Raw genomic sequence first — 21,154 nt, 5'->3', positions numbered from 1 at the left:
GTAATACGGTGTGGAAACAGGCCCTTCGGTCCATCTAGCCCACACCGGCCAGCAATGTCCCAGCTACAAAAATGCTGGAGTAACTCAGCGGGTCAGGCAGCATCTCTGGAGAGAAGGAATGGGTGACGTTTTGGGTCGAGAACGTTCTCCCTGTACGTTCTCCTTGTTTGGAGTCTGAAGAAGGGTCTCGACCCGAAATGTCACCCATTCCTTCTCTCCAGAGACGCTGCCAGACCTGCTGAGTTACTCCAGCATTTTTGTGTCTACCTTCGATTTAAACCAGCATCTGCAGGTTTTTTTTCCCAAATGTCCCAGTTACACTAGTCCCGCTTGCCTGCGCTTGGTCCATATCCCTCCAAACCTGTCCTATCCATGTACCTGTCTAACGTTTCTGTCCAAATGTTGAACTGGTAATCATTCTTCATTTTTCCACTTGAGGTTATGTTTGCAGGAGGACTGTAGCTGAACACAATTATATTTCATGCTGGGAGTAGTCCTCTCTTGAAATCATAGATCCCATGGGACATTCCATTTCTTTCACAAATACCTGTGGTTCTTGAGTAGGAAGGAACTGCAGATGCTGGTTTAAACTAAAGATAGACACAAAAAGCTGGAGTAACTCAGCAGGCCGAACAGCATCTCTGAAGAAAAGGAATAGGTGACATTTCGGGTCGAGACCTCTCTTCAGAACCAAAGTCTGAAGAAGGGTGTCGACCCGAAATGTCACCTATTCCTTTTCTCCACAGATGCTGCCTGTCCCGCTGAGTTACACCAGCTTTTTGTGTCTGTCTACCTGTAGTTCTTCCCAGCCATGTGATTTCAAACAAACCGTTCACTTGCATATTGATTTCATGCTTGATAATATGAACTCACTTCGTAACATTCCTTTCAAGTCTGTAGGTCACGAGCAAATAATAATAAAAGTGACAAGTTTATCTTCACAGCTCAATATTCTTAGAACTTGGTTGTTCTTATTCCCTGTAATGGCAACTTACCGACCTTTTCCAGTGACTTCTTTTCCAATTGCCATTACTACACCGGGAGTAGGAGTGATCTTAGGCAGACCCAACAGAACAGAACAGAACTTCCAATCGTTATTTCCAGTGTAATTGGTTGTTTATTGAAGTAGTTGTACAAACAAGGGGGTGAACATACCAGACTTTCTTTATTTCGCATACAAGTCCTAGCTGGCTGCTCTGTCCCTGGTCTGGTCCCTGGTCTCAGGTCTGTCCAGTCGTTGGTCTGTCCAGTCATTGTTCTGAGGTCTGGTGAGAACTGTGTTCTCTCCCTCGCTGTATCTGCTACTCCCTGTCCTTTATGCCCATATATATACACCACCCTGTGCATCTAATGACCGCCCCAAGTGTCTTAAATAATACAGCAAAATAATATAATATGCCAACAGTAGCTAGTCTAAACATAAATGGCTCTGACATTCCCCTTTTCAACAGCATCGATATGTTTCATGAGATAATTCTTCTCCTCCCTTTGCATGGTTCGTTCTTTTAGAGGATGTTCTTCCACCTTCAGGTCAGCCAGCTACCTTCCCAGGTAGACACAAAATGCTGGAGTGACTCAGTGGGTCAGGCAGCACCTCGGGAGAGAAGGAATGGGTGACGTTTCGGGTCGAGACCCTTCTTCTGACTGATCAGTCTGAAGAAGGGTCTCGACCCGAAACGTCACCCATTCCTTCTCTCCAGTGATGCTGCCTGACCCGCTGAGTTACTCCAGCATTTTGTGTCTACCTTCGATTTAAACCAGCATCTGCGGGGTTTTTTCCCTACCTTCCTTCCCAGTATCTCTTGCAGCTTTGACATGTCTGGTACTTCTCAGACGGGAAGATCTTATGGAGATTTATAAGATAAAGAGGCGAATAGTCAGGGTAGGTGCACAGAGTCTTTTACCCAGAGTAGGGGAATCACGAACCAGAGGATGTGGTTTAAAAGGATTTGGGCCAAATGCGGGAAGGTGGGATTAATGGAGATGGGGCACCTTGGCCAGCACGAGCAAGCTGGGTGGAAAGGCCTGTTTTCAAGGTGTATGACTCTATGATTCTATAGCACACACAATTAACAATACAATAAATTAAAAACTGTCGTTAATAAAAGGGTCTTCAAAGCACTTGGGAGGTTCCTAAGGTTGGGGGAATTCGACAAAATAAATTAAGTAGCAATGTAAATGCCAGTAGATTTGAGAAAATACCAACAGGTTTTACTGAAACCTACAACAACCGGTCAAATTTAATCAGCCTCATGCACTGCCTTGAGGACATAAAATGTTGGATGGCACAGAACTTCCTTCAACTAAAGGAGAGCAAGTCTGAGGTCATCCTATTCACCCCCCTCCCCTCCCCCCCCCCCCCCCCCCCCCCCGACTCCATCAAAACGATAACAGGCAGCCTTGGAAGCCTATCCTCCCTAGTCAAACCGCATGTCAAAAACCTTGGCGTGATATTTGACTCTGCATTAATGTTTGACAAGCAAGTTAACGCTGTGGTAAAAGCCAGCTTCTTCCAGCTTCGAACCATAGCTAAATTCAAACCATTCCTCCAATTTGACGACATTGAAAAAATCATTCACGCATTCATTTCCTCCCGCCTAGACTACTGCAACTCCCTATACACGGGGATCAGCCAATCATCGCTGTCACACCTGCAATTGGTCCAAAACGCCGCAGCGAGACTCCTGACGGGTACCCGTAAAAGGGACCACATCACCCCGATTCTGGCCTCTCTCCACTGGCTCCCTGTACAGTACAGAATCAACTTCAAGCTCCTGCTATTCACATACAAAGCCCTAAATGGGCTTCCCCCCCCCCATATCAAAAATCTTCTAACCCACCACTCTATCTCCAGGTCCCTCAGGTCGGCCGACTTGGGGCTACTCACTATCCCGCGGTCTAGGCTTAAGCTCAGGGGTGACCGCGCTTTTGCGGTTGCAGCTCCTAGACTGTGGAATAGCATCCCTCTCCCCATCAGAACTGCCCCCTCCATCCACTCCTTTAAGTCCAGGCTCAAAACCTATTTCTACTCCCTAGCGTTTGAAGCCCTCTGAGGGGGCGCTGTGAACTGTTTATGTATGTGCTGTTATGTTTGTGTGCCATTGTATGTTTGTTCTTAGCACCTGAACTGATGTACAGCACTTTGGTCAACGTGGGTTGTTTTTAAATGTGCTACACAAATAAAATTGACTTGACTTGACCTGACATGTTCTGATATTTCTCAGTCGCATTATTCTGGCCCTCCAGAATTATCGTACAAGTTATGTAATGCTGCAGAAGACAGTGCTAACGTTTGTGTAGCAATTGACAAGGACGGTCGTAAGGTCATAAGTGATAGGAGCAGAATTAGGCCATTCGGCCCATCAAGTCTACCCCGCCATTCAATCATGGCTGATGGGTATCCCCATCCCCCCCCCCCCCCCTCCTAATCCCATGTTCCTGCCTTCTCCCCATAACCCCTGACACCCGCACTAATCAACGGATGGCTTTTGGGTAGAACGGAGCAGAGAAGGCGGAGCTTAACACAAACAAGATTGAAAATCATATTTATCCTTGGATCCATTTCTGACACGTGGGAAGGGTGTGGCGATGAAATGTGCCCCAATTAATGTCACCACATTTAATAAAAGATTGATAGAAGCAGTAGTTGCTGAAACTGTGGTGAAACGTACACGTCGATATTTTCTGAATATTAATATCATGACAATTGAATCGATCAACAGAACTTCAATATTCTCATCAAAATCAGTCATTCGACCTCTTTTTCTTCTAGGCGGGAGAAAAGCATTACCATCCAGACTGTGCGAGATGTGTCAGGTGCGAGGAGATGTTTGCAGAGGGGGAAGAAATGTATCTGCAAGGTATGAAAACTAAATCAATATTCTGACCAATCCTGATAACTTTTTTATATGCACCATCCATGATTTTTTTTTTCTGGCTGCTGCAGGAAATCTTAAACTTTTGCATCCTACGCATTAGAAAAAATTCTGTGAGTCCACTTGAGGTTGGGCATTAATGCGATTCATCTCAATGAAATCGTCTTCGTGTTGCTCCGAATTCAGGCTGCTGAACGTTATTAATTTTTTTAGATTTAGATTTAGAGAAACAGGCCCTTCGGCCCACCGGGTCCGCGCCGCCCAGCGATCCCCGCACATTAACACTATCCTACACACACTAGGGACAATTTTAAAAAAAACATTTACCCAGTCAATGAACCTACATACCTGTACGTCTTTGGAGTGTGGGAGGAAACCGAAGATCTCGGAGAAAACCCACGCAGGTCACTGGGAGAACGTACAAACTCCATACAGACGGCGCCCGTAGTCAGGATCGAACCTGAGTCTCCGGCGCTGCATTCGCTGTAAGGCAGCGACTCTTTTTAAAACATATATTTATTTTTATTGAAGGAAAGATACAATACGAAAAATGTAATGCATTACATTCCCCTCCATTTTGTTCTTTATATATAACAACAAAAATAACCCTCACCCACCCTCCCTGGACTCCCCTTGGCAGCTGATGTGTTCACAATACATCATATCACAAATACAAATGCACAATTTGACAGCAACTGTACCGCTGCGCCACCGTGCCGCAGTAATGAAATGAAGAAGGGTCTCGACCCGAAACGTCACCCATTCCTTCTCTCCTGAGATGTCGCCTGGCCCGCTGAGTTACTCCAGCATTTTGTGATACCTAATGAAATGACCATATCTATTCAACAGAATAATGTTTAATCAAACGTGCTAAGAGTGAAATTGAAGGTGAAAATTAGAATTCTAATCTGCTAGATTAAATGAGTATTTAGACTGTTTCATTGCAGTTATGTCTAGGAGGTCCGTGGCCTTCAAATGGAAGGCATTAAAAGTTTTCATGGGGTTCTTTGGCCAGGGTTGTCCGCCTTACAGATGCCCTCCAGATACTGGGATTAGATGCATGGCAGGCTGGTCCACGAGATAAACTGGCTGATTTGGTCCAAAATTGGCTTGGTGATTGTAAGCAGAGGGCAGGACAGAAGTATCTCACCAGGCCACCTGCAATTTCTTCTCTAGCTTCCAACAGTGTCCTCGTATATATCTGGTTGGGTCCAGGTGATTTGTCCACTGACGTAAGCCTCACGAGTCGAGACAATAGTGTTTTATTGACATATGAACCAAAACGGAACGATGAAATTCTTATGTTCAGAAAACTCTTCAACCCGCCTTTTGGGCGGTCATGGTGGCGCAGCGGTAGAGTTGCTGCCTTACAGCGAATGCAGCGCCGGAGACCCTGGTTCGATCCCGACTACAGGTGCTGTCTGTACAGAGTTTGTACGTTCTCCCTGTGACCTGCGTGGGTTTTCTACGAGATCTTCGGTTTCCTCCCACACTCCAAAGACGTACAGGTTTGTAGGTTAATTGGCTTGGTAAATGTAAAAATTGTCCCTAGTGTGTGTAGGATAGTGTTAATGTGCGGGGATCGCTGGTTCGGCGCGGACCCAGTGGGCCGAAGGGCCTGTTTCCACGCTGTATCTCTAAAAAAAACTAAAATACTGACGATCTTCAGGACACTTCCATTAACTGTACCAAGTTCCCCAAGTCTTCATGTCTTTCTCCACAGTAAAAACAGAAGAGAAATACCCTTGAGGGACTTTGCCCATCTTCTGCCGCTTGACTCAGAGATGACCACTTTGGTTTCTGAGGGGCACTAGACTCTCTGGTCCTGTTACTTTTAGCGTACATAAAATCTCTTTGGATTTTCCTTCATGGGATGTACCTTTATTTCCTCCAGGCATCTGTGGAATTCCTTTAACCTTGCTTTATTTTGATGAGTAGTGTAGTTCGATTCACAACCTGCAAATCGCAACCTGCGAACTTCAGGAACTTTGGAGAACTCCACAAAGCACCACGCAGAATCACGGTAGTATCCAGTAAAGAATAATCACCAACTGTCTTGCAGGAGGCACTGAGGAGTGTTGGAATTGTGTGCGGAGTTAAGAGGGCTCTTGGTGCTAATGCACATTTGGCTCTCTAAGGAAGCCAGATGATTTATCCTTTCGTGGTCAAGTTCTGCGTACAAAATGTTGGGTCCAGAGATAGGGTGAGGGTGAAAGGAACTTGGATCAGGGTCGGGATGAAGGTATTGGAAGGAAGAGAGAGAGTAGTTTATGACCTTGAAGAAGAGTTTAATGTCTGGATCTCAGGACAAACTGCAAGGTGATTGAGAAGATGATGTTGAGTACTTACCTTTTTTTTTGGAGAGTGCTTGGAGTTACTTTTCATTGGGGTCCTTTAATTACACAATGCAAAAGAAATGACTCTCAGTTTGAGCTTGAGCAAAGGATGCCTCTTATATGTCTTGACTGAAAATGGAACTTCTCGCCAGATCGGAACAGAAGACATTTTAAATCCTCAGATTTTCTCTGTCACGTTGATATTATGACTTGGATAAACTTCCGTACACTGTTAGGCAATTTATTATATCTGGCGGAAACAGGCCCTTCAGCCCACCGGGTCCGCACCACCCAGTGATTCCCGCACAGGGGCGGCACGGTAGCGCAGCGGTAGAGATGCTGCTTTACTGCTTTACAGTGAATGCAGCGCCGGAGACTCAGGTTCGATCCTGACTACGGGTGCTGCACTGTAAGGAGTTTGTACGTTCTCCCCGTGACCTGCGTGGGTTTTCTCCGAGATCTTCGGTTTCCTCCCACACTCCAAAGACGTACAGGTATGTAGGTTAATTGGCTGGGTAAATGTAAATATTGTCCCTAGTGGGTGTAGGATAGTGTTAATGTACGGGGATCGCTGGGCGGCACGGACTTGGTGGGCCGAAAAGGCCTGTTTCCGGCTGTATATATATGATATGATTAACACTATCCTACACACAATAGGGACAATTTTCTTTTAATATTTTTACATTTGCCCAGCCAATTAACCTACATACCTGCACGTCTTTGGAGTGTGGGAGGAAACCGAAGATCTCGGAGAAAACCCACTCAGGTCACGGGGAGAACGTACAAACTCCGTACAGACGGCGCCCATAGTCAGGATCGAACCTGAGTCTCCGGCGCTGCATTCGCTGTAAGGCAGCGACTCTACCGCTGCGCCACCGTGCCGCCCTTATGCTGCCTGTCTTGCTGAATTACCCCAGCATTTTGTATCTATCTCGTTCTGTCTGTTTCCTATTCCCAATAATGCCACTGGGCATAATCAAAGTCCCAAATAAATAACAGCTTGTCGCCATCAAGATCTTGAGTGGACGCACACCTTGTGCAGATTTTCTTTATTTAAATTTATTTAACTTCATTTGAGCATTTTTGATGTCTGTCCATTTTGGTTATTCTTCGCTTGTATTCACTGCAGGTACTTTAATTTGGCATCCAGTCTGTAAGCAAGCTGCCAGGGCGGAAGAAAAGCAAAAGGTAAGTTGAAAGAAATATTGCCGCGCCTGTAGGCCGAAGAGCCTGTTTCCGCGCTGTATCTCAAAATCTAAAATCTAAATCTAAAATAAATGTCGTATAAGGTTAATGATCAGTTAATCAATAGTTGTTTTAACCTCATCAAATTATTAAATTACACCATTCTCAAATAGTCTCTGATTATTTTTATTTATTGTTGAAATTTGTTTTACACTATTGCTGAATGATTTAAGTAAATCTTCCAAATTTTATGCGGTTTGGTTACAAACATGCCATCGTGTGTTGGATCATTAAGGTGTATTAAAATATTCAGGAGCACTCTTTTACTGACCATTCTTTCATGGAGTTCGGCGTTGAAATGTAGAAAAGGGCGTTTCTGGATTATTTTCTATCTCTCCAGGAATTCACTTCTGGGTGAAAATTTCATCTGAACCCAGGTGTAATTTCCACAACAAGGACATGCAGGATAATATTACTCCCCAGCCCCACCACTCACTGTGGAACAATTAAACTGTGGTGTCCTGGATGTGATGATTGTTGGGCCCTCATGGGACAACAAGATTTCCCCAGTGTATCACTGGTATAGGATGGCCTATCACTGGTATTGGAGACTGCACCTGGAGTACTATGTGCAGTTTTGGTCTCCAAATTTGAGGAAGGATATTCTTGCTATTGAGGGCCTGCAGCGTAGGTTCACTAGGTTAATTCCCAGAATGGCGGGACTGTCGTATGTTGAAAGACTGGAGCGACTAGGCTTGTATACACTGGAATTTAGAAGGATGAGAGGAGATCTAATCAAAACCAATCTTATCGAAACATATACGATTATTAAGGGGTTGGACACGTTAGGCAGGAAACATGTTCCCAATGTTGGGGGCTGTCCAGAACAAGGGGCTACAGTTTAAGAATAAGGGGTAGGCCATTTAGAACGGAGACGAGGAAAAACCTGTTCACTCAGAGAGTTGTAAATCTGTGGAATTCTCTGCCTCAGAAGGCAGTGGAGGCCAAGTCTCTGAATGCTTTCAAGAGAGAGCTAGATAGAGCTCTTAATAATAGTGGAGTCAGAGGTTATGGGGAGAGGACAGGAACGAGGTACTGATTGAGAATGATCAGCCATGAAAACATTGAATGTGGGTCGGTAGGTACTCACCACTGCTGTCTACATTGATTACCCATGTTCTGAGATAAGTGTAAGACAGGATCTAGTATCAATGCCATCTTCATGTACGCCATGGCATATATATATTTATACACATCGATCAGCCAAAACATTATGACCACTGACAGGTGAAGTGAATAACATTGATTATCTTGTTACAATGGCACCTGTCAAGGGGTGGGATATATTAGGCAGCAAGTGAACAGTCAGTTCTTGAAATTGATGTGTTGGATGCAGGAGAAATGGGCAGGAGTAAAGACCTGAGCGACTTTGACAAGGGCCAAATTGTTGCGGCCAGACGACTGGGTCAGAGCATCTCTGAAACGGCAAGGCTTGTGGGGTGCTCCCGGTCAGCAGTGGTGAGTACCTACCGACAGTGGTCCGAGGAGGGACAAACCACAAACCGGCGACAGACAGGGTGTTGGGCGCCCAAGGCTCATCGATGCGCTAGAGCAACGAAGGCTATCCCGTCTGGTCCGAACCGACAGAAGGTCGACTGTGGCACAAGTCACAGAAAATGTTAATGGTGGTCACGGGAGGAATGTGTCACAATACACAGTGCATCGCACCCTGCTGCGTATGGGGCTGCACACGGAGGACCAACAGCATATTAGGCAGGTGGTCGTAATGTTTTGGCTGATCGGTGTATAGATAAAGTGTATCTTCTCATTGTGAAAGTTGCTGCATATGTTGTTCTGACTTTAGGTTACTCGTACATCTTCTGAGAGCATCACATCTGTTCCAGCCTCAAGTACGTCAGGATCGCCAAGCCGTATAATATTTGTAAGTATATTCAGTATTTTGCAGCGATAGAATACATCGTATGTTGAAAGACTGGAGCGACTAGGCTTGTATACACTGGAATTTCGAAGGATGAGAGGGGATCTTATCGAAACGTATAAGATTATTAAGGGGTTGGACACGTTAGAGGCAGGAAACATGTTCCCAATGTTGGGGGAGTCCAGAACAAGGGGCCACAGTTTAAGAATAAGGGGTAGGCCATTTAGAACTGGGATGAGGAAAAACTTTTTCAGTCAGAGAGTTGTGAATCTGTGGAATTCTCTGCCTCAGAAGGCAGTGGAGGCTAATTCTCCGAATGCATTCAAGAGAGAGCTGGATAGAGCTCTTAAGGATAGCAGAGTCAGGGGGTATGGGGAGAAGGCAGGAACGGGGTACTGATTGAGAATGATCAGCCATGATCACATTAAATGGTGGTGCTGGCTCGAAGGGCCGAATGGCCTCCTCCTGCACCTATTGTCTACTGTCTAATACCCTCAATACGTGGTGGAAAAACTGGCATTAATAAATAGCATAAATAGTGGACAGTACGGTGGATAAGCCAAGTACTTAGAGGATTAGCATACGAAGAGTTATGGAGAGAGACATCTGAGTTTGAATCAAATTGTTGGTTAATAAGCAACATGGGAATTGCTTTTGGTCTCGTTTTGAATTATTCTTTAAACATTGAATGAGTCATAAGATGCACAGAGTCTCTTGCCCAGAGTAGGGAAATCGAGGACCAGGGGACTCAGCTTCAAGGTTAAAGGGAAAAGATTTGATAGGAATCTGAGGGGTAACTTTTTCACGCAAAGGGTGGTGGGTGTATGGAACAAGCTGCCAGAGGAGGTAGTTGAGGTTGGGACTATCCCAGTGTTTAAGAAACAGTTGGACAGGTACATGGATAGGACAAGTTTGGAGGGATATGGACCAAGCGCAGGCAGGTGGGGCAAGTACAGTTGGGATATTTTGGGGCAAAGGGCCTGTTTCCACACTGTATCACTCTGTGACTCTATGACCTTTTGGATCAAGCACATTCCCTCATGGGATAAGCCAGAGAACTTCATGGCAATAGACAATAGACAATAGACAATAGGTGCAGGAGTAGGCCATTCAGCCCTTCGAGCCAGCACCACCACTCAATGCGATCATGGCTGATCACTCTCAATCAGTACCCCGTTCCTGCCTTTTCCCCACACCCCCTCACTCCGCTATCCTTAAGAGCTCTATCCAGCTCTCTCTTGAAAGCATCCAACAAACTGGCCTCCACTGCCTTCTGAGGCAGAGAATTCCACACCTTCACCACTCTCTGACTGAAAAACTTCTTCCTCATCTCCGTTCTAAATGGCCTACCCCTTTATTCTTAAACTGTGGCCCTTTGTTCTGGACTCCCCCAACATTGGGAACATGTTTCCTGCCTCTAATGTGTCCAATCCCCTAATTATCATATGTTTCAATAAGATCCCCCCTCATCCTTCTAAATTCCAGTGTATACAAGCCTAATTGCTCCAGCCTTTCATGGCACTGAAGAAATTTGCAGATAAGTCGTTCTCTGCAACCTGTCCAATGTAAAGTGGAAAACTGGTGTAGTGAGGAGTTGGTGGTAGGGGATGAAACTGTGAAAAATGGTGTTGAGTGAAACAACAGCGTACAGCATCTCTGAATTATTTGACACCTGTTGTGTATAATTGTATGCATTGGAAGCTAAGCGCACTATTTATTACTAACCATTTTTGATTATGGAAAACAGATGTCAGATGTGAAGCTTTGTTTACTCAAGTCATGAAATGTAATTTTAAAGCTTCCAAATTTTCAAATTTAAAATTTCTGACATTTTGTTTTGATAAATTTAACCGACCCACAGGAACAGACTTAAAGTTATCTTGACTGAATCCAGATGTTTCCAAACAAAGAACAACCAATTAAAAGCTTGGTGGTCTGGAATGAACTGAGCAGGTTATCAGTTTAACTACACAGTGATATAACCATACGTGACTTTCTGTTCTAACCTATTCAAGTGTTCTGTACGTTTTGAGAGAGAAAGAGAACACTTCCATAACCACTGAAAACTAAACTCAAAGTTATTTGCCACAGTTATGGTTCTGTAAGAAAATAACTGCAGATGCTGGTACAAATCAAAGGTATTTATTTCACAAAATGCTGGAGTAACTCAGTGGGTCAGGCAGCATCTCAGGAGAGAAGGAATGGGCGACGTTTCGGGTCGAGACCCTTCCTCAGTTATGGTTCTGGTCAGTACTATTATCCATGTTATATAACAGTCTCATTGTGACCCTTAGAAATCTCCCAAATGATTTAGAGGCCCTTTATTTATCGTTTTTTAATTTATTGTATTATTAATTATATATTTATCTGCATACAGTCATACAGCACGAAAACAGGCCCTGGGGCTCAGCTTGCCCACGCTGACCAGTGCTCCATCTACACTAACCCTACCTGCCCAAGTTTGGCCCATATCTCTCTCAACCTTTCCCATCCATGTACCTGTCCAAATGCCTTTTGAATGGTGTTGCAGTATCTGCCTCAACTACCTCCTATGCCAGCTTGATCCGTAGACCGACCACCCAATTTGCCCCTTGAGGATCCTATTAAATCTTTCCCCCCTCACCTTAAACCTGGTTCTTGATTTGCCATTACCCCACTTCTTTCAATGAAGCCAATTTTTCTAGCCAGTTGGCTAGCTCTCCCTGAATCCCATGCAGCCTAATCTTCCAGAGCAGGCTACCATGGAAAACCTTATATCAATGCCTTGCTAAAGGCCGTATAGACAATGTCTACGGCTTTGCCCTCATGAAGCTTTTTGGTTACTACTTCATAAAACTCAAATGGATTTGTAAAACATTATGTCCTACGTATTAAACCATGCTGACTATCCCTAATCAGCATCTGTCTATTTAAATGCATACATATGTTATATTTCAGAATTCTCTCCAGTAACTAGCTTACCACAGATGTTAGACGTATTGGTTTATAGTTCCCAGGCTTTTCCTCGCAACCCCTCATAAATAGAGGCACAGCATCCAGTCTTCCAGCACCTCATTCATGTCTAATGAAGATTCATATATCTCGCCAGGGCTCCAGCAGTTTCTTCTTCAGCTTCCCACAGTATCTTTGGAGACGAGACAATAAACAACAAGGGGTCCATTACCGATCCCCGAGACACACCACTCATCACAGGACTTCAGTCCAAAAATACCTTCAATACCACCCTCTATGTCCTATGATGAAGCCAATTCTTTGACCTAGCTCTGCCTGGAACCAACCTGGTTGCTAAGCTCACGGAACTGCAACTGGATCCTCAACTTCCTCATCAACAGACCACAGTCTTTTCGAATTTCAAAAAAAAAATCTTCCTCATTAACAATCAGTGTGGGATCACCTCAAGGCTGCGTGCTCACCCCCCTGCTCTCCTCACTCTACACTCATGAGAGTGTAGCCGGACACAGTGCCAACTCCATCCTCAAGTTCGCCGACGACACCACCGTTGTTGGACGAATTACAGATGGTGATGAGTCAGAGTATAGAAGTGAGATCGACCGATTGACCAAATGGTGCCGGCACAACAACCTGGCTCTCAATGTCAGTAAAACCAATGATCTGATTGTGGACTTTGGAAGAGGAAGGATGAGGACCTACAATCCTGTCTATATCAACGGGACAATGCTGGAGAGAGTCAAAATCTTTCCTGGACCCAGCACACTGATGCAATTATAAATAAAGCACATCAACGCCTCTACTTCCTGAGAAGATTACGGAGATTCGGTACGTCAGAGAGGATTCTCTTGAACTTCTACAGGTGTACAGTAGAGAGTACATTAACTGGTTGCATCTCGGCCTGGTTCGGCAACTTGAATGCCAGGAGCAAAGTGGACTGCAAAAAGTTGTGAACACTGCCCAGTCCATCACCGGCTCTGACCTCCCCACCATCGAAGGGATTTGCTGGAGTGGCCATCTCAACAAGGCAGCCAGCATCATCAGAGACCCACACCACCCTGGCCACACACTCATTTCACCCCTGCTGAAATGTTTTATGCAACATTTATACAAATGTTGCATAAAATTATGATGTATACCCAAATTATTTGATTAATCATTTCAATTCATTTAAAATCAACTTGAGTACAGTTGTTTTGCTATAACATGTATTTCTATAACATGAATGAAAACAATTTAGTTTAGTTTAGAGATACAGCGCGAAAACAGGCCCTTCGGCCCACTGCATCCGCACTGACCAGCGATCCCCCTACATTAACACTATCCTACACACACTAGGGATAATTTACACTTATACCAAGCCAATTAACTGACAAACTTGTAGGTCTTTGGAGTGTGGGAGGAAACCGAAGATCCCGGAGAAAACCCACGCGGTCATGGGGAGAACGTACAAACTCTGTACAGACAGCACCCGTAGTCGGGATCAAACCTGGGTCTCTGGCGCTGCAAACGCTGTAAGGTGGCAAATCTACCGCTGCACCACCTTGTTGAACTAGGAAAAACAATTTGGACTCAATTTGTTATACTGCCACGTGTTTTTGATCAGATACTATAGATACAACATAAAAGTTACTTTGGAAGTTGGCAAGCAGGTAAAGAAAAGCTGTCTTGGGGCAAAAAAAGTTATTTTCATGTTCCTGCCTTGAAGTAGTCGGACATCATTATCTCTTAACACCACAGCTTTTACTATAACTGTGGTAGGCCATGGAAATAGACAAGCCCTATCCATTGTTGACACTTGTGCAAAATAGCTGTGTTCAATTATGTAACTATGTAATATAGTGTTAAGTATTTTTAGCTTGGAGTAAGAAAAGTAAACTTGTAGCTTGTAAGGAGACGTTTGTTTCTGAAAATCCTGCAGGAGAAATAAATTTGTCTTTGAAAGACTAGTCTCCAACCCCCTTTTCCCTATTGACTCAACTGTTGTTTTATATTGTGATTTTCTATCACACGGGCTTTCTTAGGAACAAAGTCAAGTCAATTTTATTTGTCTAGCACATTTAAACACAACCCACGTTGACCAAAGTGCTGTACATATAACTATATAACCATATAACAACTACAGCATGGAAACAGGCCTGTCCGGCCCTACCAGTCCACGCCGACCATTCTCCCTGACCTAGTCTCATCTACCTGCACTCAGACCATAACCCTCCAATCCCCTCCTATCCATATACCTATCCAATTTACTCTTAAATAATATATACATCAGTTCAGGTACTAAGAAACAATAAATAATATAAATAATATAAATAATATATACATCAGTTCAGGTACTAAGAAACGAACATACAATGGCACACAAACATAACAGCACATACATAAACAGTTCGAAGCCCTTGCTTTATAACAGAACGACACTATCTGTAGTCTAATATTGGAAACAGTTGACTCTAATTTGGTTCCTTTGTTTTGTATGCTTCCTGCTCATTGTCTCTTGCATTTGTCCTCTGTTCTTTCTCTCTTAGGCCAAGCTAGACGATGAGATTCTTGACTATAGGGATCTGGCTGCACTTCCCAAAGTTAAGGCCATTTACAACATTGATCGTCCTGACATGATCTCCTACGCACCATATACCAAGTACTCTTCTATTGACAGGCACAGAATGGGGGAGGTACTGAACAACTCGTATTACTTAATGAAAATAGGCGTGAAATTTTCTCCTGGGAAGCCTTGCATGAGATAAGATGATTTTCATGTTGGTAACAAATTACCTGAGGGGAAAAAAAAAGCCAAATTTCATCATTGCAGCTAGAAGAGATTTTGTTAAAATATTAATATATTAATGTAATGATCGAGATCATTGGCCTTCCTTAAAGGGTGAGTTTCTCTTTCCTTCATAATGTGACAGTAGAATTTTGTGAAACTGTATGACCTTTCCTTGCGGCAAACTGGTCTCCATGAAACAAATTAGTTATGTTTCTGCTCATACCATGATTCATTGAACATTTTGCCCTGAGAATTCCCGCTTTAATGTAAACAGGCCTCTCATTTGGGAATTACATTATCTCATCACTACCTGACCAGAGGGAAAATTCCAAGCCAGAGAATCTCTACCTTCAAGTATTAATTGTGTAACATTAGTAGTCCAAGATGTGCTCATTTTAATTATTCCTTTGGTCCATCAGTTTTGCGTGGTGCATGTTGGGCCGCACATATATTGAAATAGTGCTGTGTGCTACTCCACTAAATATTTGACTGTATTGGGCTGATGCCACTTTTCAGTTCCACTGAGAACCAACAAAGGCTAGTCACAGTGTCCAGATTTAAGTCCCTGAGCAACTGCAGTCAAGAGCACATTGTAAATAATCACAGACACATCTGACTTTTTATTCTGCTCCTAAACTTGCCATTAAATACAGAGGCATTCCATAAATTGTCTTGCATCCAGTCTCTTGACTCTCTTTACTAGGTTAATTCACGGAATGGCGGGACTGTCATATGTTGAAAGACTGGAGCGACTAGGCTTGTATACACTGGAATTTAGAAGGATGAGAGGGGATCTTATCGAAACGTATAAGATTATTAAGGGATTGGACACGTTAGAGGCAGGAAACGTTCCCGATGTTGGGGGAGTCCAGAACAAGGGTCCACAGTTTAAGAATAAGGGGTAGGCCATTTAGAACGGAGATGAGGAAAAACTTTTTCAGTCAGAGAGTTGTGAATCTGTGGAATTCTCTGCCTCGGAAGGCAGTGGAGGCCAATTCTCTGAGTGCATTCAAGAGAGAGCTAGATAGAGCTCTTAAGGATAGCGGAGTCAGGGGGTATGGGGAGAAGGTAGGAACGGGGTACTGATTGAGAATGATCAGCCATGATCACATTGAATGGCGGTGCTGGCTCGAAGGGCCGAATGGCCTCCTCCTGAACCTATTGTCTATTGTGATGTGGCCTGAAGGCGTGGTTTGAGCTCAGTAGTTCTGACGCATGAAGACATCGATCTGTGGCCACTTTTTTATGATCCTGCACTGCAGTTGTGGGAAAAAAAGGATTCATGACATGGTGGAAAGGTCTTACAGCAGGATATCAGCACCCACACAGCTTGTATATTGGCAGGTGGATTGGAAAAAATATCACCCTGCTATACACAGTATTTCAATCCATTGCACTAATGCTTTGCGCATGTTTTAAAGTGTGTACTCTGATGAATTTGGAGAATTGGACACACCTTAACTCAGATGTAATTTCCCTTTCATATTTTCTTTGTGTAAAGTATTGCCCATGCGCACAGTAATTATCATTTACTAAATGTAATGACAACTTTCCGACTTTTCTAATGACTTATTTTCCAATTGCCATTACTGCACATGGAGTAGGCATGATCTTACGCAGACCCAACAGAACAGATCTTCCAGTCATAGGAACGTAGAAAATAGGTGCAGGAGGAGGCCATTCGGCCCTTCGAGCCAGCACCGCCATTCATTGTGATCATGGCTGATCATCCACAATCAGTAACCCGTGCCTGCCTTCTCCCCATATCCCTCGATTCAACTAGCCCCTAGAGCTCTATCTAACTCTCTCTTAAATCCATCCAGTGATTTGGCCTCCACTGCCCTCTGTGGCAGAGAATTCCACAAATTCACAACTCTCTGGGTGAAAAAGTTCCTCCTCGCCTCAGTTTTAAATGGCCTCCTCTTTATTCTAAGACCGTGGCCCCTGGTTCTGGACTCGTCGTTATTTCCAGTGTAATTAGTTGTTTATTGAAGTAGTTCTACAAACAAGGAGATGAACATACCAGGCTTTACTTATTTTGCATACAAGTCGCAGCTGGCTGCTCTGTCCCAGGTCCGTCCAGTCGTTGGTCTGTCCAGGTCTGGTGGGAACTGTGTTCTCTCCCTCGCTCTGTCTGGCACTCCCTGCCCCTTATGCCCATATATATACACCACCCTGTACATCTAATGACCGCCCCCAAGAGTCCCAAATAATATGGCAAGATATATCTTGACAAAATAATATAATATGCCAACAGCAGCTAGACTAAACATAAATTGGTCCTGCATGAGATGTCAGAAATTAGACAAATTGTTTATGATCTACAACTTGCTTCGCTGATCACACAGTTCAACAAATGGTAACTATTGGATTTTATGCAATGTATTATTTCCCTTGAGATATTGATTTAAAATGTTGCCTCTGTAATGTTTATTTCTTTAAAACCTTGTTGCTGACATCCCCCAGTGGAATCATTACTGAGGTTCCCTGTAGGAGGGGGGGGGGGGGCAGTGGGACCCAGGAGAGTCAGCCCCCCACGGTGTGGAAACATTAGGATATATATAGTGTTAGAAAATAACTGCAGATGCTGGTACAAATCGAAGGTGTTTATTCACAAAATGCTGGAGTAACTCAGCAGGTCGGGCAGCATCTCAGGAGAGAAGGAATGGGTGACGTTTCGGGTCAAGCCCCTTCTTCAGACTGATGTCAGCGGGGCGGGACAAAGGAAGCATATAGGTGGAGACAGGAAGGTAGAGGGAGAATGGGGAAGGAGGAGGGGAAGAGAGGGACAGAAGAACTATCTAAAGTAGGAGAAGTCAATGTTCATACCGCTGGGCTGCAAGCTGCCCAGGCGAAATATGAGGTGCTGTTCCTCCAATTTCCGGTGGGCCTCACTATGGCACTGGAGGAGGCCCATGACAGAAAGGTCAGACTGTGAGTGGGAGGGGGAGTTGAAGTGCTCAGCCACCGGGGAGATCAGGTTGGTTAAGGCGGACCGAGCGCAGGTGTTGAGCGAAACGATCGCCGAGCCTGCGTTTGGTTTCGCCGATGTGGAGAAGTTGACATCTAGAGCAGCGGATACAATAGATGAAGTTGGAGGAGGTGCAGGTGAACCTCTGTCTCACCTGGAAAGACCGTTTGGGTCCTTGGATAGAGTCGAGGGGGGAGGTAAAGGGACAGGTGTTGCATCTCGTGCGGTTGCAGGGGAAAGTGCCCGGGGAGGGGGTGATCAGGATATATATATAATGGATTGCAAGAAAGGCAATGTTACGGCGGTGATGGGGGACTTCAAGATGCAGGTAGACTGGGAAAATCAGATTCATACTGAACTCCAAGAGAGGGAAATTGTCGACTGCCGTTGAGGTGGTTTCTTAGAGCAACTTGCAGTTGAGCCTACCAGGGTAAAGGCAATTCTGGGTTTGATGTCGTCTAATGAACGGGATTTGATTAGGGAGCTCAAGGTAACGGAACCATTAGGAGGTAGCGACCATCTATATACTAAAACTCTCGTTTGTTATCTTGTTTGTGACTGAACTTCAGCCAAAACGGTACACGATAGCGCGACAATTTTAGGCCCACCTTACTCACCATTGTCACTTTAGTGATAATGCAAGTAGATTTATTGAAATCGGTGTTATATTTTTAAAGCTATTCACATTTTAAAGTTTAAAAGGAGGGGAGGGGAGGGGAGGAGGGAGGGAGGGGGGAGTGGGGGAGAAGGGAGAGGGCACCAATGCAGGAGAGGTTTGGGCCCAATGGGTCCACTTGGTCTAGTAATATGATAAAATTCAACCAGCCATTTGAGAGGGAGAAGATGAAATCAGATGTGTCGATATCACTGTTGATGGGACTACAGAGGCATGAGGGAGGAGCTGGCTAAAGTTGATTTGGTAAAGGACCCAAGCAGGGATGTTGGTGGAACAGCAATGGTAGGAATTTCTGGCAAAACAATTTGGAAAATGCAGAGGAAGAAAGATTCTAGCAGGAGAATGAGACGACCGTGGCTGACAAGGGAAGTCAAAGACAGCATAAAAATAAAAGAGAAGGCATATAACATTGCAAAGATTGGTTGGAAGCTGGAGGATTGGGAATCTTTAAACAAAAACAACAGAAGGTGACTAAAGATGCAATGTGGGGAGAAAATATGAAAGTAAGCTAGCCAATAATATAAAAGAGGATAGCAAAGGCTTTATCAGATATATGAAGAGTAACAAAGAGGCAAGTGTAGACATTGGACCACTGGAAAATTATGCTGGAGAAGTGATAATGGGGAATAAAGAAATGGCAGGTGAATTGAATATATATTTGCATCAGTCTTCATAATGGAAGACACCAGTAACAGGCCGGAAATTCAAGAGAGTCAGGGGGTGGAAGTTAGTGTAGTGGCTATTACTAAAGAGAAGGTGCTTGTAAAGCTGAAAGGTCTGAGGGTGGATAAGTCACCTGGACCGGATGGACTGCACCCCAGGTAACAGAGGTGGCTTTAGAGATTGTGAAAGTACTAATGGTGATCTTTCAAGAATCACTCGAGTCAGGGGTGGTTCCAGACAATTGGAAAATTGCAAATATTACTCCGCTGTTCATCTACAATCAGTACTCCGTTCCTGCCTTCTCCCCATACCCCCTGACTCCGCTATCCTTAAGAGCTCTATCTAGCTCTCTCCTGAATGCATTCAGAGAACTGGCCTCCACTGCCTTCTGAGGCAGAGAATTCCACAGATTCACAACTCTCTGACTGAAAAAGGCACTCCTGTAGATAATATATCAGTTTACTTAACGTAATAGTTTCTAAGAACTAACACATGTTTTTTTCTTTTCCTAGCCTCCTCGACAGCATTATTCAACACAATCTGAGGTAATTTTCCACTTATGTTATTTTCTGAGCTTCTAAAAGATGTCAGCAATAGGAAATTAAACATATGTACTGAAGAAGGGTCTCGACCCGAAGCGTCACCCGTTCCTGAGATGCTGCCTGACCTGCTGAGTTACTGCAGCATTCTGTGTCTACCTATACATTTCAGGTAGTCATTAAAATATCAATGTACTCTGGTTTATTGACATTTGAACCTCAGTAGTTTAGTTTATTCTTGTCACGTGTACTGAGGTACATTGAAAAAGCTTTTGTTATAGACAATAGACAATAGGTGCAGGAGGAGGCTATTCGGCCCTTCGAGCCAGCACCGCCATTCAATGTGATCATGGCTGATCATTCTCAATCAGTACCCCGTTCCTGCCTTCTCCCCATACCCCCTGACTCCGCTATCCTTAAGAGCTCTATCTAGCTCTCTCTTGAATGCATTCAGAGAATTGGCCTCCAGTCCAGTCAAGTCCAGTTTGTCTGCAAACCAGTCAAAGAAACTAAAATAAAAGTCTGTACATGATTACAATCCAGCCGGCCACAGTGTATAGATAAAGGATAAAGGATACAACAGTCGGTGAAAGGTAAAATATGATAAGACAGAGTTAAGAGAGTTCGAAGGTCTCCAGTGAGGTGGATGGGAGGTCAGGACTACACTCAGTCCTGGCTCAGGGGTGTCAATCTCATTTTAGGTCATGGCCCGGAATGGGCAAAGTGCGACTTCATGCGGGCCGGATCAGTTGTGCACGCACGCACGAACGCACGCGCGCGTGGCCCCACAGCTTCGCCTTTTCAACCTGCTCACATGTCGCTTAGACAGCGGTGGGGGAGAGAGTGGCGAGAGAGAGAGCAGAGAGAGAGAGAGGGAGGGAGAGAGAGAGAGAGAGCAGAGAGAGAGAGAGAGAGAGAGAGAGGGAGGGAGAGAGAGAGAGAGAGAGAGAGAGAGAGAGAGAGAGAGAGAGAGAGAGAGAGAGAGAGAGAGAGAGAGAGAGAGAGAGAGAGAGAGTGGCGAGAGAGAGAGGCGAGAGAGAGAGAGAGAGAGTGGCGAGAGAGGCGAGAGAGAGAGAGCAGAGAGAGAGAGAGAGAGAGAGTGGCGAGAGAGAGAGCAGCGAAAGAGAGAGAGAGAGCGGAGAGAGCAGAGAGAGAGAGGGAGAGAGGGAGAGAGAGAGAGAGAGAGAGAGAGAGAGAGAGAGTGGAGAGAGGGAGGGAGGGAGGGAGAGAGAGCGGAGAGAGAGAGTGGAG

General features: G+C 44.6%; 1 protein-coding gene across 1 annotated transcript in view; it reads left to right on the top strand.

Moving 5' to 3' along the window:
- ablim2 (actin binding LIM protein family, member 2) overlaps positions 1 to 21,154 on the top strand; it is a 180,332-nt gene that overhangs the window by 73,096 nt on the left and 86,082 nt on the right. Inside the window, exons 7-11 of the mRNA XM_078407171.1 lie at positions 3,773 to 3,860; positions 7,341 to 7,399; positions 9,261 to 9,338; positions 14,813 to 14,959; positions 19,877 to 19,909. Coding sequence (XP_078263297.1) covers positions 3,773 to 3,860; positions 7,341 to 7,399; positions 9,261 to 9,338; positions 14,813 to 14,959; positions 19,877 to 19,909 — 405 coding nt within the window. The remainder of the gene's footprint in view (positions 1 to 3,772; positions 3,861 to 7,340; positions 7,400 to 9,260; positions 9,339 to 14,812; positions 14,960 to 19,876; positions 19,910 to 21,154) is intronic.

The sequence above is a fragment of the Rhinoraja longicauda genome, chromosome 1 (genome assembly GCF_053455715.1).
Source record: "Rhinoraja longicauda isolate Sanriku21f chromosome 1, sRhiLon1.1, whole genome shotgun sequence".
NCBI lineage: Eukaryota > Metazoa > Chordata > Chondrichthyes > Rajiformes > Arhynchobatidae > Rhinoraja > Rhinoraja longicauda.
This window is presented reverse-complemented; position numbering and strand designations above follow the sequence as displayed.